This window comes from Curcuma longa, chromosome 2 (assembly GCF_044706935.1).
Source record: "Curcuma longa cultivar G26 ecotype Majalengka, Jawa Barat chromosome 2, ITB_CL_G26_1.1, whole genome shotgun sequence".
Lineage (NCBI taxonomy): Eukaryota > Viridiplantae > Streptophyta > Magnoliopsida > Zingiberales > Zingiberaceae > Curcuma > Curcuma longa.
Window position 1 is genome coordinate 1540712 of NC_133862.1, and position 17560 is coordinate 1558271.

The 17560-nt window shown below is 36.1% G+C and overlaps 2 protein-coding genes across 4 annotated transcripts in view; one reads left to right on the forward strand and one right to left on the reverse strand.

Moving 5' to 3' along the window:
- LOC141822379 (uncharacterized) overlaps positions 1–7113 on the reverse strand; it is a 36439-nt gene extending 29326 nt beyond the window's left edge. The window contains exons 1-4 of one of the 3 annotated variants that reach the window (XM_074709829.1): positions 7001–7113; positions 3883–3924; positions 3682–3769; positions 3188–3265 (exon numbers count right to left, since the gene is read on the reverse strand). In XM_074709829.1, coding sequence (XP_074565930.1) covers positions 3188–3265; positions 3682–3761 — 158 coding nt within the window. In that variant the 5' untranslated portion in view covers positions 3762–3769; positions 3883–3924; positions 7001–7113. Of the gene's footprint in view, positions 1–3187; positions 3266–3681; positions 3770–3882; positions 3925–6847 lie in introns of all 3 variants that reach the window. The other 2 variants (XM_074709827.1, XM_074709828.1) reach the window with 2 other exon arrangements.
- LOC141818052 (uncharacterized) lies at positions 5735–6244 on the forward strand (the record flags this gene model as incomplete). Its single annotated transcript, XM_074705643.1, has 1 exon — positions 5735–6244. A coding segment is annotated over one exon (510 nt), but the record flags the coding sequence as incomplete, so codon positions are not given.
- Positions 7114–17560: the final 10447 nt, after the last annotated feature.

The following is a 17560-nucleotide window of genomic DNA, read 5'->3' on the forward strand; positions in this document are numbered from 1 at the left end:
CTAGTCTCTTCTTCTCCTCTTGGCCGAACCATCCAAGTTGCTAGCACAACGAAGGTGGTTCTTCTCAGAAGGCTGAGTTCGTGCGACGAACGAAGAACGTGTTCGTGTGAATATCAAAGAGGCGCAACCATTCTGATTGTGCTGAGAACTATTGAATCAAAGTTGTTGCCGGGATTGTTTCATTCACGCAATAAAGATGACAACTCGATCAAATATGTATACTGTATCCACATAGATCTCTGGAGGAAATATTTTTTCCACTACGTATATTTACTAATTTTCACATAAGATCCCAACAATCCATTCCCTGTTGACCCCTGATCTGGTCACACTGACTTGTCCTAGGCCTTGGGCACACTACCCCGTCGAAGTTTGGAGCTGGCCAGAAGGATCAGGGATGACACGGACAAAATGCCCCAGCCAACAATCGATCGTCATCATTCTGTCCGCCCACTGCCTACTGCTGTTGGTGGAACTGCACACCAACAGCAATGGTTACTCCTCCAACCTTCTTCTTGCTATGGGCTCACCTTCGGCCACTGGTGAAGCCAAGGGAGATGTAGAAGCCTAGTATGAGTTTTACGGTGGGAGGGGAGGCAATACATGTTAAGGAGCTATCGATCACTATTAGGCCTTAGACAGTGTCGCCAATGTTGATTTGAGCTGCTTGTTGAAAGGTCGGAGCTCTATTGGATTACTGGAGCTCCGCTGTATGTACATGGGCAGTGAGGTAGGCTACAGATGAAGGCTCCATTGGAGGGAAATCTGAATTTAAATTTGGCTTTCTCCCTCCAAAACCAGGCTGCACAAGGAGGCACATTCATCAGACTTTCATGAAGTGGATCGGGCTGCCTGTTGCAAGTATGAGTGCACTGTTCTACCCGGATCTTGAGCTGAAGCCGAACTCCAAGACATGTTCATTGCTGGATTTGCTTGGGGGGTTGTTTGACGGTCTAACTTTATAAGCTGGGTTAATTGACCTTGGAGGCTCTTGGGCCTTCTCTGATGGATCACATACTGAGCCATCTAATCTAGATTAGAGTTGGAGATGGCTAGCTTCATTTAGATGAATGACTGAATATGTATGTAGAGTGGAGGGTCCACTAGCTATGTGGGATGGTTGATGTTGATGCATGATGGCATGCCATTAGTTATTTGGAACGGTGGATGTTGGTGTATGGACTTGATTGGGCTTGTCTGATCTTGATTGTACCTTTGTCTTGGATATAATACATTTTTATCTTATCCAAAAAAAAAAGAAGTGAGGTTGCCTATCTTGACCAAGTTGTTAAGAACTCGACACATAAGTCGATATTTAGTGCCTGAGTGCAGTAAACCAGTCTAGATAGACCATAGTAATCTATGATCTCAATAATGTCCCTACAATGATTAGTAAAGAACTTGCTACTTAGGTACCTAATGTGTATGGGTATGAATATATGTTCAGTCTACTTAATCCTAAGTTCCTAAGAGGAAAACTTAGGATCCAAGTTAGGAAGCTAGGAGTAGCTGGCCTTAGTAGTTTTATGTTAAGGTATAATAACATTAACATAAATTAATGAACATTAAGGTAAAAATAACTTGAACTTAAAAAGATCAAGTTAGAGCTTCGTTACCTAGGCATGTTGTCGAAAAAGATGGCTAGAACCCGAAACTTTAGTTGGAACTAGGCTTAAAAGGTGCTAGAACTTGAGTTTGGGAGGAAAATAAAAGGATCTAAAGGTGAGGGTTGGCTGCTGTCTCAGGTTGCCTTTATAAACATTTTTCGAGTGACCGAAAGCTCCTGTCGACTGGGAACATCTAATCTGAGGTACCCGTGACTGGTATTCCAGACAATCGAAGTCTGCGGAAACATTATCGACGGAGATAAAGTTTGCAGCCACGTCAATAAGCTCTAGACGACTGTAAGGGTTCAGTGGCCTAGAATAATGTCAGGTCAACGTTCGACTTGGGCTTTATAAAAAGGAGCCTCAAAGCATTTGTTTCGATAATCAAAACTCTATCATTCTCTTCGAAAGTACTCTTGTTCTCTTGTGTTGACGCGCTGCACTCATGATCTTCAATTTCAAATGGCAACTAGGGCTCGTAACTTCTTTCCGTTTTAGTTGTCGTACATTATTTGTTTTGTGTTTAAACTCTTGATTGGATTTCTCCACCTTCAAAATCTTTTTGGAAAGGAGATATTTAATAAGAATCATAATTTTTTAATTAAGTCTTGCATATTTAGTTTTTGTTAGATCTTCTATGCTAATTGTGTTAAGGAATTTATTAAATCTTGCATGCTAAATATTACTAAGTGTTATGCTAGATATTGCATGTTTAGTTTAGGATCAAATTGGTTTTGTGTATTGATTCTATTTATTAAAAATTAATTTACTTGTCTTATTTTCTACTGCATACTTTGTATATTAGTTTAGAAGTTTTTAACTATTAAATCTGTAAAAATTTGCATACACTATTCACCCCCTTCTAGTGTAAAAAGGGTCCTACACACTTTTTGATATTATAGTTGTTTTAGCTTTACATAGAGTTGCTCAGAGATCTCGACCTATTGATTCATGGTTTGGTTTGATTTTTGTTTTGTTATATTTACGTTTTGTTTTATCTACTATTTTCTCCGTATAGTTTTTGTTGTATACAAAGAAAATGATATAATTAAATAAATTTGATGAATTTTATAGTTATCCTAGTTCTTAGATTTCTTTAATATACTATCACCGAGTGGGGTACCTCTCGGTACACTCCCAGGGCATGACAAAAGACCTTTTATCCAAATAAATTATAACATATCTATAAAAAAAAAATTTGTGCCAAGACCCAAGATATCACATTTATTTGTTACTCTTCAATGAGATTAGGAGTTAGGGCCTCAAGTTACAACCAAATGAAAACACAATAGCTAGAGGTGGATCTAGAAGATGACCATAAGTAATCTTAGCTTAAATTCCAGCCTGCATATAGATTCTCTTTCTTGATGTGATAATTTCCTTAGCTGTGCTCAATACAAATAAAATATCTCATCTACAAATTGTGATAATAAAAAACAGTATCTGCTAGGATAAAAATAAGCTCTCTCATCCAGGCAAGCATGAACATATTGGTTTCATAATTCATAAAGTGTTTGCTTTTTATTTGAGGAGAGAGAAGCAAGGAGGGATACCAAAAAGGCATCATACAATGAACTTACAAGTCTGTTGCAATTTGTGGTTTTCTGCATCTCTTTCTATGCCCATCCGGTGAAGTTGTTACTGGTCCCATCAGTAAGCTGCACAAAGTGTTCAAGCATTTATGATCAGGGAGGAATCTCTAAAACCATATGTGCAGTTTTTCTATTGCAAGTGAGATTAGCTTCTGAATTTCTTTCACTATCTTGTCAATGTAAGTCCAAACTTAATGATAATTTCCAACCAGAACTACTCGCAAGCCTCAACAAAGTCACATCTTTACTTAAAACCCAATGAGAAACAAGAGAAAATATCCACAAAACAAAAAGAGGTATCAACTAAGTTCCTAATTCAACTGGTTTCCTATTATTTAATTCATCTAAAAACAAAAAGATTCAGCCTTCGAATGACTTTGCTTCCTCTCCAGTTCTTATAGAAAAAGGTTGTGATGTAATGCCCACAAAAATAAAAACACAAGTACACGAGTCACAAAGGAAGGAATAAGTGGCTGACAAACCTCCTTTTCTTAGTGATCATTTGTTCTTTTTTCCACAGGAGGGACCATAACCTTATCCCATCATCCCAAGAAATATCCATTGTGAAACCTAGAGAAAAATTAGGGTAAGCACATAAGAAAAACAAGACTCAGACAGACCAAAGGAGGCTACTAGAGAAATCTGTTCCCATTTGTAGTGAACAAGAGAGCAGAGATTAATACCTCTATCTAGCGTTGTTAGCCAACTGATCCAACAGTATGCAACTAGAGGCAACAACACAGAAGTTAACAAAATGATGCTAAATAGAAATGCAAAAAAAATATGGTATCCATGTGTGTGAAAAAATAACATGTAATACTGATCAAATTACTAAATTTAATTATACTCAAGAATTATGTTCAGCACACTGTTATGTACTGTGACACAAACAGGTTCAAAGCATTTGACTGTTTTGATTTCACCAGGCAAATTTGCACTAGCAGTGAGAATGTAATCCAATGCTCATACAACAATGGTACAATTTCACACAACTACCTTGCAATGCATCCAATATCACACCCAAACACTAGACTATTATACAGCTCACAACACAAGATATGAACAAAATAAAGCTCAAAAAACATAGTTTGAAGTACTATGTCACATTATTTGCATTTCATTAAATATAGGTATAAAAGTACAATTGGATAATTGGATAAGAAACAAGTAGACAAAGGAACAAGATTATTGAGTTTCAACAGATTTTCTTTCACCCACAGATTGGCCCAGTTCCCCCATCTAGTCTTAACAAAACCTAGTTAGCCACTGCTGGTTATGTCAAATCTATATGGCTTGATTCCAAATTAATGCCTTTTACTTAGATAAAAACAACAACCAACACCTCCATTTCAATATATGTTTGGTCTTCATCAGACTTCCCCTCTCCTATTTCACCCTTCCTGGAGATTTAAATAATCTGCAATTAGATAATTTTTAGATGCACAAAAGAGGAAACTGACAAATTTGATGATGCATTTTAAGGAAAGATTAAAACTTATATAACAAACTACTTAACAAGCACTCTAGAAAAAAAATATGCTTTTGATTATTGAAAATCATGATAATCCATAGTTTGTACATAATGTTAGACTAAATGAGGTTTAAAACAAATACTTCAAATGTAGGTTCAGATGATAATCCTACTAATGCAGACCATGTAAATGTGTTTTTTCTAAATGAACTGATTAGAATTCTGTTTAACTGGGATTTCTTAACTAGTTGAACTATTGCAATTTAGCTTTAAGTTATTGGTCTATTCGGTCTTCCAGCAGGTTTGTTCTGGTTTTCAAAACATTGCACTCTATTCCAACCATCCCAAAGTCTAAGTTGCATGGATACGGATACGGGTATCGTATCAAATACGATACGGATACGGCGATATGACAAATTTTGAAATTATAAGATACGATACAACTAGGATACGATGTGTGTGTAATATTAAAAATTAAAAATTGTAGAGATAGAAAGTCATAATCATCATTCATAATATCCATTACAAATCAAAAAACATAGTCAATTATCAGATTCATCACTAAATCATGACAAGTCACCAATCATCACCCTGTCCATCACCAACATTATCTTCATCAGTAAATAAGACTGCCTCCAATTCAGGTTCATCAAGAGACAAATTTGCAATTTCAAGGATAGCAACACCCTCCATGTCCATGCAATCAAATGCATCCGCTCCAACATCCCACATCTTACTTTCTCCTTCGCTATAATGTGGGCTCCTCCTTGATAAAAGACGAAGATTGTAGTGAACATATACCAAATCTTCCGCTCTTTGTAGTGTTATCTTGTTCCTTTTCAATGAGTGTATGAAATTGTAAGTGCTCCAATTTCTCTCACAACAAGAAGAAGAAGAAGGATGCCCAAGTAGCTTTAAAGCTAAATTTTGAAGGGTTGCTGCAGAAGCACCATGGATAACCCACCACTTGGTTGGTGACATCAAACCTCGATCTCGCATTGCATCATTATCAGAAAAATCATCAATAGCGGCTGAAAAAGAGGCAAACTCCTCATTGATGATATTACTCCAATTCATCAGAACGAAGAAGTGTCAATGAGGAGTTTGCCTCTTTTTCAGCCGCTATTGATGATTTTTCTGATAATGATGCAATGCGAGATCGAGGTTTGATGTCACCAACCAAGTGGTGGGTTATCCATGGTGCTTTTGCACCAACCCTTCAAAATTTAGCTTTAAAGCTACTTGGGCATCCTTCTTCTTCTTCTTGTTGTGAGAGAAATTGGAGCACTTACAATTTCATACACTCATTGAAAAGGAACAAGATAACACTACAAAGAGCGGAAGATTTGGTATATGTTCACTACAATCTTCGTATTTTATCAAGGAGGAGCCCACATTATAGCGAAGGAGAAAGTAAGATGTGGGATGTTGGAGCGGATGCATTTGATTCCATGGACATGGAGGGTGCTGCTATCCTTGAAATTGCAAATTTGTCTCTTGATGAACCTGAATTGGAGGCAGTCTTATTTACTGATGAAGATAATGTTGGTGATGGACAAGGTGATGATTGGTGACTTGTCATGATTTAGTAATGAATCTGATAATTGACTATGTTTTTTGGTTTGTAATGGATATTATGAATGATGATTATGACTTTCTATCTCTACAATTTTTAATTTTTAATATTACACACACATCGTATCCTAGCTGTATCGTATCTTATAATTTCAAAATTTATTGTATCGCCGTATCCGTATCGTATTTGATGCGATACCCGTATCTGTATCCATGCAACTTAGTCAATAACTTGATTTTGTATTTTGATTGTCATGACTCAAACTAGATATTGCGTTGAAGTTTTTTTTTATTTATTTGATTCCCTATCAACAGGCACACTCAGTACATAACACCTTGACCAGATGGTAGATCATGATACCACCAAACGCAGCTCACAAAACAAGCCACAATGCAATGGCACCATAGACATCAACATTTGATAATCTCAAACACCCACGACCAAAGATTAAACTACCTCTTTAACCACTTCTCACAAATTCAAAAAACCAACAATCAAAAGCGAGTACATAAATCACATTGATAGAAAATTTTCAAAACTCGTAACCCAAATGCTGGAACACTTTTGTACTTGCCATAGATAGAAACAAGAACTTAATTACCTGCCGATCAACAAAAAGACATGAATTCCAAACACCACGTTATGGCATAACCAACCCTACATAGTAACTCATTATCGGGCGGAAGATGATGACCAAAAATCATAGCGGCTCAACAAACACCAACAAGGATAAACAGAGTCAGAAAATCAGCACCGTCACCGCTATCTGCATCTGCCGCACAGCTCACCACCGGAAATCTTCGGTCAGCTAACTCGCTACCGACGGAGAGGTCACTAGTCGCGATCGATATCGCCGGTTCGTTTCCCGTCTCTGGATCCGTGCACGGTTGAGGAGGATGAAGTCGTTCCCCTTTATAAGCTCGCGAAGCAAGTTAAACCCAACCACGCGACTCAACGCGTGTCGCGCGGTCCCTCTCCGCCGCGAACCCTATGGGTTACAGGAATGTGGGCCCACTTTTTTTTTAAACCGAATTTATTGAACTAAATATAAAAAATTAATATATTATAATATTTATTTTAAAAAACATTAATTTCTCAATTGAAATTTGTAATTATATACATCATTAACTTTAATTAATTGTCATAAAGTCATCCGTAGACAAAAAAAAATATTTTAATTATATTTTTTTAATATCTAAATAGTTTGTAAAGGGAAGAGAGGAATTCTGAATAGAAAGTAGTTAATTTTTATCTTCTTTCTTGTTATCTTCGAACTAATTTGGATAAATCCAACAAGGGAATACACGTATATTATACTTTAATAAAGCTACTTGTCACAATAGATTTCCGTCACAAAATTTGTAACGGGAATCTGGACCGTTCGATTTTAAAGTTAAGATTAAATCCAAGCCGTAGATTGAATGGATGATTGCGATGACCTGAATTTAATCTTCTATTTTAAAATCGAACGGTCTAGATTTCCGTCACAAATTTATGACGGAAATCTATTGTGACAAGGATTACCTCTCATTTTACTTTACTTTGCTACAAATTCTCTTCCTCCAACATTAAGTTAAAAGATGAAAGAGTTTTTATTTGACTAAATTACTATTTTGGAAGTCATAAAGAATACTATGTATATATTAATACCCATTTAATTTACCTTTTGCATCAATATTTCTTTTTATTATGTGTGCCCAAAATATAGGAACTTCTGTTGTCCTATTTTCTCACATATGATTAGAGTTGTTAATTTAAATTGAGTTTATCAGATTGATCCACCCGTCAATTACTTTAAACGAGTTAGATTAAAATTTTATCAACTTATTTAAAAATTGATTTATATGATCAATCCATATAAGTTGCAGGTCCAAATGGATAGACCCATGGTAGGCGGATTGATCCACAGGATGAGAAGGAAAAAATTTTCAAAATTAATTATGGATTATAGATTTATAGGGATATATGTATTTTTAGTGAAAATTATAAATTTTTATGTCAAATTACATTGATTGTATAAATGTAAAATCAAGAATTATGAATTTTATTAGAAATTTTTTAAAAAATATTTATTTATGGAGGGATCAAATTTTAATTTGTAGAGATTTTATTTTATTATTTTATTTTTTATAAATTGACATGTTTAATCCGCAATCTACTTTAAGGTTAGATTAGATTGAAGATTTTCAGTTTGCCCAGACCATCCAAATGATGAATTTTTTATGAGTCAATCTGTCTCGTTATGGGTCAATTGGCTCCGTGACAAATTAATCCGTCTAACAATTCTATAGGTCTTCAAATTTAATAATTTCTTTTAATATATTTAATAAAAAATTAAAATTAGATTTGTTTGTATTTGAGAGATATGCACTAAGTGTGCAAAGATTTAACACGATGCAATTATAATAGAAAATAATAATATAATTATAAATTATAAATTTTTTATTAGTGAAAACTATTTTTTGGTATATTTTCTGTTTAGTAAATAATGAAAGAAAAAAAATGAAGAAATATAATACATAATACAAATTGTTATGTAAATAGTAAATACAATAAAATACAAGAAAGAATTGCACAATGAAATTTTTCTCAACTGGATTTCTTTCACTTCAAATTGCTCAAGTAGGCTCAAGAATGTTGCTTCATTCACTCAAGAGTCAATGTCAAAATCTCCAAACAATCTCCTTCTTATAGAGCTTTTATTGCTAATAGCTACTAGTTGGAATCACCTAATCAGTCGATTGTTAACTTATCTCAATCGACTGATTGACTCTATTGAGTCAAGTAGACCAGCATGTAGTCAACTACCCTAACTCACAATAATTACTTGAGTTGACTAATCCTTTCATGTAATTGATTGGACCTTTATAACATTTGCATCACCTGATGTTGTAGATAAATTTGTCAGATCAACAACTCTCTTTTAGGATTGTTGCAATTGTATTAGTCAACTGATCTTACTTATCAATTGACTGCCTAGTTGACTAACCTTAAACAAGAACATTATATTCGTTGACATTCCAACCTAGCTAAGTCAACTACTTGGTTGACTTAACCATCAACCAATTCGAACCAATAATTAGTTGATTGAAACCTTAGCTCCAACCACTCTAAGTTGAATACTCATTTTGTCAAGAAATCCTATGTCTCATGGATTTTCTCATTTACCTAGTATTAGACAACTTAATAAAATCTTCCATCACTGGCTAAAATCCTAGCCTCCGACTTTATTCATTTGCCCAGTGTCAGTCAATCTTAACTTACCAAGACTTTCACTTTCTAGTCTTCAATCAATCTTGATTTATCAAAACTTCACTTAACTCACCTTAAGATTGTAGGATCGTGATGCCCCCTAGAGGGGGGTGAATAACGTGGTCGTCGCTTTTTCATTCGTTCTATTAGAAATCACTAAGCAGCGGATACTAGAAAAGAATACAGAGACACACGAATTTTTACTTAGTTCCTAACCCCCCAGGATTAGTACATCCAAGGCCTATGTATGGGAGACACCCGCCCACTAGTAGCCTTCTTTCCGAACGTTCGTTCGGAGGCGGAGAAACACGTCTTACAGTCCAAATAATAATAACAATACAATACAAAATAGGACAAGTAAAGAAAGAATTAACCAAACCCTTGTCGATCCGATCTGGAAGTCCTAAGCGTCGTGCACTCCTCTTGGATCTTCCCTGGTTGCAAAAGTCTGACTCGTTTGCATTCAGCAATACCACTAGATAAAGAGGATAGCTTGTTGTTGTTGTATGCTGGTTGTTCACGTTCATCTCCTTTTATAGTCTCTTCCAATCGCCTGAATTCCCTTTCCAGGCGACTCCACGCAGACCGTCGATCCACTATCTTCGCAGCTAACTCGGCGCTTCCGGTCGACTGGATTTCTCTTTCCGATCGACTCTGTGCTGACGTGGAGGATCTGAATGAGCTTTGACTTCCACAGACTTTATCCGAACCTGAGTCACCTAGAACATCCGGTCTGCTGGATTACGGATAAAGTCGTATAGATCCATCTGACTCAGGTTTGACCTGAGTTGACCCTAGGCTTGGTTCAACTGTCTTTGTTTGCTTCACTTATACTTTCTCCATCTCACTTTCAGCTCCTGGTTCCTGTAAGACAAGCATACAAACAAGCAACCTAAACCTTACCCTGCAGGTCTAACTTCAGATTTCTATCGAAATCCTAGGTTAGTCTGACGCCTACTGTTCCCCAACTAGGAACGCGCTCTTACCCATTCCATTCAGGAGACTTTGCCAACAAGTCCTCTAGATTTGTTGGACTTCCCGCTTAGGCATGATCCTCGGCCCCTAGGATTTACTGCTAGGCTACCTGTCTACTTGACCGCCTAGACTTGCACCAAGCCTCTGGTCCTCCTGACCCTACTCGCTTGGATTTTTGTCATGCTTCCCAGTCCTTTTGACATTACCTGGACTTGCACCGGGTGCACTTGACCTTGCTAAGACTTCTACCTGATCCTCCAAACCAAGACTTGCCTTTACCTAGCCTACAACTAGGACTTTCCTTTGCCTAGCCTATAACTAGGACTTTTCCTACCTAGTTTCACTCACCAGGACTTCTTTGCCCAATCTTTCAGATCAGGACTTTCACTGCCTAGTCTAACCGACTAGGACTTCTCTAGTCTAGTCATTTGGACAAACTGACCTGACTAGACTTCTCTCACATCCAAATATCAGGTCCTATTTGGATCAACCCTTGGTCAAACTGACCAAACCTAGGTGTATTGTCAAACATCAAAACTCTAGGGGAAGACCTAGTGCACCTTGTTGGGATTGTCCCGGTGCAATACGCGTGTTTACACGTTTCACAAATGTGCGCAGTAGAAATAAATAGATAATTAAACTAATTATTATCACACACACATATACATAGATAGGAAATAATAACGTACAAGGCATGACAGAAAATTAAAATTTTTTTACAGAATAATAAATTATTCTAAGCGTACCTTTCCGATGATGTTTGAGCAGAATTGGTATCAATCGAACGGTCCTCGTCGGAATCCCGCCTCTACTGGTGATCCACGCCAAGCTTCCGTCTGGACGGCTTTGAAAGCCACGAGTCGTGTCATCATTTTCAGTACTAGTCGATGATCGATGATGATCGAATTGAGAGAATAGCCTAATTTCAAAACCACACAACAACGTGTGTCGCGATCGTTTCAGGGCTTTCTAACTAGCATCGAGAATCATATTCCCGATTTAGTTTTTGGTGGTCAACCTTTGACCGCCGATTTAGGACAAACAATCAGAAACTCTTTCCGATAATAATGGAATAATTTCTGGAGCGCCTCATAAGCTCCCGGCTTTGATGAATCTCGATGCCAAAATACTATGGCTAAACCCTAATTTACAACAACGCCTCGTGGTGATTATTCTGACAACAATTTCATAAATCGCCATAAGAAAAGAAAACAAAACAGCCTCTTTTCTTTTCTTCCCCCACATGATAAAAAACAGGAGACGTTCTCCTCCTCTCCCACACAACCAGAAATAGGAGACGACCGACCATGATCAAGGAAAGGGCAATCGGGCGTTTAGGGTTTCTTCACTGCTCCCTTCAGCGCCGCACACCAGAAGATGTCCAGCGATCAACTTCTCCACCGGAGGAAGAAGAAGAACTCGGTTCCTCTGTTTTCGCAATTGAAAAGGAACAACAGTGTGGTGTCGGGTGGAGAAACAGAGGCTCATCAGGGTTTCTCTTGCGACAGCTAGTGGCTTTTGCCTTCTCCACACGCGTCGGTCGATCGAGAGTTGAAGAACAGAGGCGTGGCTGGAAGAGAAGTCCGGCACCATTGGGAGTTAGATGAAGACCAGCATCCTCCTCCCTCGGGCGGTGATGAAGCTGGCATCTCCGACATCTCCGGCAGCTCATCGCGTGGATGGCCAGCGAGCGATGACGCCGTGCGTCACGAGAAGGAAGAATAACAAAGACGCGCGATCGCGTGGAGGTCACCGGCAGAATCAGGCTCGTGGGAAAGGGCTTGCATGGAAGAGACTTCTCGCTGGAAAGAATCGGAAGAAACTCCTCGCCAGGAAGAACCGGAAGAAACTCCTCGCGGGAAGAAGCGGAGAGGCAGGCCAGGGAAGAGGAACAGTGCTGCGATCGTATATTTTGAGGAGTTACAGTCTTTCTAATTTAAAGGCTAGGTTTTAATTAAAACCTAGGTTGGCAGCCAAAAATCAAGAAAACCAAAACCTAAATAGGACTGAACCGGTTCAGACCTGTATTGTAGCAAACCAAGTTTATTTTGGTTCGCATGGTTCACTAATCAAACGAACTCTGATTTGATCCAAATCAGTTTTGTTTAATTCATCTTCACAAGACAAATCTCCTCATCACATCCGTTCTGCCAAAATTTCTTCTATCGCGAACCAAACCAAGTTGTCTCAATTTAGTTCAAAATCGAATCGTTTGGTTCACTAACCAAATGACTTCTAATTTGAACGAAATCAATTTCGTTCATTTCATCTTCGTAAGATGGATTTCATCATTTTATCCTTTGTCCAGTACAACTAGATTTTATTTCTCTCATTCTGAGAATTCAATTCTCAAACTCGTTTTAAGTCATTCGGAGAACTTGTAGTGTGTGTGACCCAATAGGTTCCCAGTTATATTGATCGTCCGTAATTAACCATTAATTATGAAACAATCATGAGTGACACCTAGTAGTACATCATGATCTCCCATTGACCAAAAAATTAATGATTGATTCCAGAACATCTTCTAAACCCTTCAACAGCTATACTGAAACGTGCCTCGTTCCTTTCACTATCTTATACTCGCTTGGTTCAGAACATGGTCTATGTGTTGGTCCCCACTAGGTTAACTACGTCACACCTAACCCAAGCTGCTTTCTTATCCTGTGGATTCAAATTACTTGTACATGTGTCCAAGAGTCTCCTACTCTTGACATGTGATGCTTTGGCCAAAGACTTTTAGTAACAATCCTGACAAGTGGCCGCAAGGTATACGTCTCCTTTTCCAAGGAGTGATGAATCTTCTGTGGGCTATTCAAACACCTTTGGGTACTTCGACTTATACCCAATCATCTCAGATCCACACCTCCTCGGAGATGCTTGCTTAAGATGTCAAAGTATAAGCTTCCGCGACTAAGGTGACTTGAATATCGCAAGTCAAAAGAAACTCGCACTAAGCTGCACTGAGATCTTCATTGATATATGTATCAAACCATATGAAGTCTCAAGCCAGGTCACTCCAATGAACTGGTTACCTTTAATCAGCATCCATGTTTATCTCTTAACATCCAATGTCTCCAGCAGTAAGTTCGGCTGCTTGGCTAACCAAGGAGTTCAAACGTGTTAGTGTCGACAGAATCGATGATGCCCGTGCTCATCAATTCCTCGACTAGGGATAATTTCAATATATTCATAATTGCACATGTAGAGATGCTCACGAGTTGTGATCTAATCACAAATTCTCTCATGTTATGAATCGTATTGTGGGCATTCAGTATTTGAGTCTAAGATCCAATTAAACACATATGGAATGTGCACTCAAATAGTGAATTGTTATTTATTCAATAAATAGTATAATCGTAAGACGATTACCTTAGGACACCTCTCAAATCTAACACACCTTGCACCAACAAAGGCCACCTTAGCATGTTAGGACTTTTGCATGACTAAAGGTCATTCTTCAAGCTAAGATATTTTACTTACTTATCATCTAGTAAACTTTGACTTACTCACCTTTAACTTGTGGACTTCCATCACTTGCTAACCATTCAATTAACCTTAACTTGACTTCATCACTTTGTCAAATATTTAATCATTCTTGACCTGTTTGGATTTCCATCACTTGCCAACCATCAAGTTCACCTTGACCTGTCTGAACTTCCATCATTTATCAAACATTTTGTCAATCTTGACCTACTTGTACTTCTTTTACTAACACTTATTGGATTTTCCTCTTACCAACTCTCTATTAAAATTTTCATATGTAAACTCTTTATTGAACTTTTCACTTGTCAATACCTATTGGACTTTTTACTTGTCAATTCTCCATTCTTATCCCACTAGGTGGGGTTGACTGTGTAGATCCTTCTACGCCATTAAATTCTATCCCCTACTATATCATCATATATACTTAAATAAATTTTATCTTATTTTATTATTGCTAACCAAGTCTTTTTTTTATCTTTATCTTCCTCATTTGATATGCGTATTTATCATAGTTTCACATCGTCCAACTAGATCATCTATTGATTGTCTAAGTACATGTACAATCTTAAACGTGTCTCTCAGAGTTTTTCCTCAATATATCTAACTCTAATTTTCTCTCTAATGGTTTCATTTCTTATTCTATCATCCTTGTATACATCCATCTTAACATCCTCATCTCTGCCACTCTCATCTTCTGGTCATGTGCTCAAGTCATAGCCTAATATTCAATGTCATATAACATAGTAGATTTAACCGTCATTTTGTAGAACTTCCTTTTAAATTTTAAAGGTACTTTATAATCACATAAAACACCTTACGCTCTCCTACATTTCAATCATCCTACTTGTATTCTATGTAAGATATCTCTCTCAATTCCTCCATTATTTTACAAAAATGATTCTAAATACTTAAATCTCTTAGTACTAGATAACTCGTCATCTCCTAGCTTAACAATTGTCTGATTACGTTTAATATTGTTAAATTTAAATTCTATATATTATGTCTTTATTCTACTAAATCTAAAATCTTCCACTTCTAATGTTTCCCACCAAAATTCTAGTTTAGCATTTACTATTCACATGTCTCATCTACCAAAATAATATCATCTACAAACAATATATACTAAAGTATTATGTCTTGAATGTGTTTAGTGAATTCATCTATAATCAGTGTAAAAAGGTAGGGACTTAGAGCTGATCCTTGATGTAACCCTAACTTTATTGGAAATGCTTTAGTTAATTCGCTTGAAGTCTTTACTATGGTCATTACATCCTATACATATCCTTAATTAGTTCAATATATGATACGCTAACACATTTTTTTTCTAAAATTCTTCATATAATTTCTCTTGAAACTCTATCATAAGTTTTTTCTAAGTCAATGAATACTATGTGTAAATCTTGCTTTTGCTCCCAATACTTTTTAATTAGTTGTTCGAGAAGATGTATAACTTCTATTGTCGACCTTCTAAATATGAACCTAAATTAATTTTTAATCGTCGTGGTCTCCTTCCTTAATCTTTTTTCTTCACTCTTTCCTAAAATTTTATGGTATGACTCATTAGTTTAATACTCCTATAGTTTACACAATTTTATACGTCTCCCTTATTCTTATACAAGGGAACTAAAATACTTACCTTCCATTAATCAGACATTTTTTTTATTTTCAATATGTAAGTCATTCAATACCTTGTTTCCCTAGGCACTTCCATACTTCTATCGAAATATCATCAGGTCAAATGACTTTTTCTTTTTGCATCCCATTTAAAGCTTATTCTACTTCTGAAGTTTGAATTCTACGATAAAAATGTAAATTTCTATATTTATTTAATCCATTTAAATTATCTAAGTTAAGTTGGTAACCTAAATTTTCATTAAAAAGTTGATGAAAATATCTCTTCCACCACGATTTTATTTCTCTATTATTTACTAGTACCCTATTATATTCATCTTTAATACATCTTATTTAGATAAGATCTCTTGTCTTCTTCTCTCTCACTTTAGCTATTCTATAAATGTCTCTTTGTTCTTCTTTTGTATCTAATTTGGATATAATCATTCAAAAGTTTCATTCTTTGCTTTATTTACTACTTTCTTAGCCTCTTTCTTAGCTATTGTATATTTTTTAAAGTTTTTCTCATTTTTACAAATATATAATTCCTTATAGGCTATTCGTTTTTCCTTCACTTTCTCCTATACTTTCTCATTCCACCACTAAGATTTCTTACTTGGTGGTGCATGCCGCTTTAACTCACCGAGTATACTCTTGGCTAATATTTTCAACTTTGACTCAATTTTATCTCATGTCGTATTAGAGTCATCGTATATTTTACCTAATACTTGTACTTCTACCTTTTCCTTAAATATGTTTTGCTTCACATCCTTAATTTAATTTAAGGAGTCGTGTATATTTTTCTTCTATTGATACTATGATTAAGGCATATATCCAATACTACTAACCTATATTGGATAGTTAAACTTTCTCTAGGGACGACCTTGCAATCTTTATAACTCTTTTTATCCCTTTTCCTAACCATAAGAAAATTAATTTACGATTTATTATTCTCACTTTTGAATGTGACCAAGTATTTATCTCTTTTTTTTAAAAAAATATATTAGCTAGTATAAGGTATATGCTATCGCAAAATCCAATATAGTTTTCCCTTCTTCATTTCTTGTTCCAAATCCAAAACCCCCATGCACCCTCTCATATTCCTCATTTTTCACTCGAACATGCCCATTTAGATCATCTCCTATTAAAATTATTTCATTTGATGGAATATTTTATAATACTTCATCTAAATTATCCCAAAATCTTGATTTGATAGTTTTATCTAATCCTACTTGAGGTGCATATATGCTAATTACGTTTATAGTTTATTTCATCACTACTATCTTGAGAGCTATAATTCTATTTCTCTTTCTAACTACTCCTACAACTTAATCTTTTAACGAACTATCTATAATAATACTCACTCCATTTCTTATTTTATTCTTTCCTGTGTACCATAACTTAAAATCCTAGTTCTCTATCATTTTTACTTTCTCACCTATCCATTTTGTCTCTTATATACACAAAATACTAATTCTTCTTCTAATAATCGTATTTACTACCTAAATCCTATGTTCTATATTCTAAATCTTAGACTATTAATTTTCCTATAATATTTATTTTTATCCAATCTATGGTGCGAGAACTCTTGCTTATTTAACATTACACTCAAGTTTTCATAAAAATGTATTGATCCTTGCCGATATGTTACAGTCAGATCCTGCAACATGAACTTTTGTCGAGATGTAGCGGTCCTTACTAAGATGTTACAGTCGAACCTTACAATGCGTTCCTTCCAAGGAACAACTAGCATAATAGTTTAATTGATCAATTCATTGAATATTTATCTTAATTTAATGTTGGTTGGCAACTCAATGCAACCCTTCCTCCTTTATCCGAGCTTGAGACCAGCCATAATAGGGAATTTATTATGGGTGGAGTTTTTTTAGTAAATAATAAAAGAAAAAAAATCTGAAACTGTAGGTGCATGGAACTCGAACTGATGTTTTGATCATGGCAAATAGTTCAAGTTAAGATTATGTTGTGTGCTAAC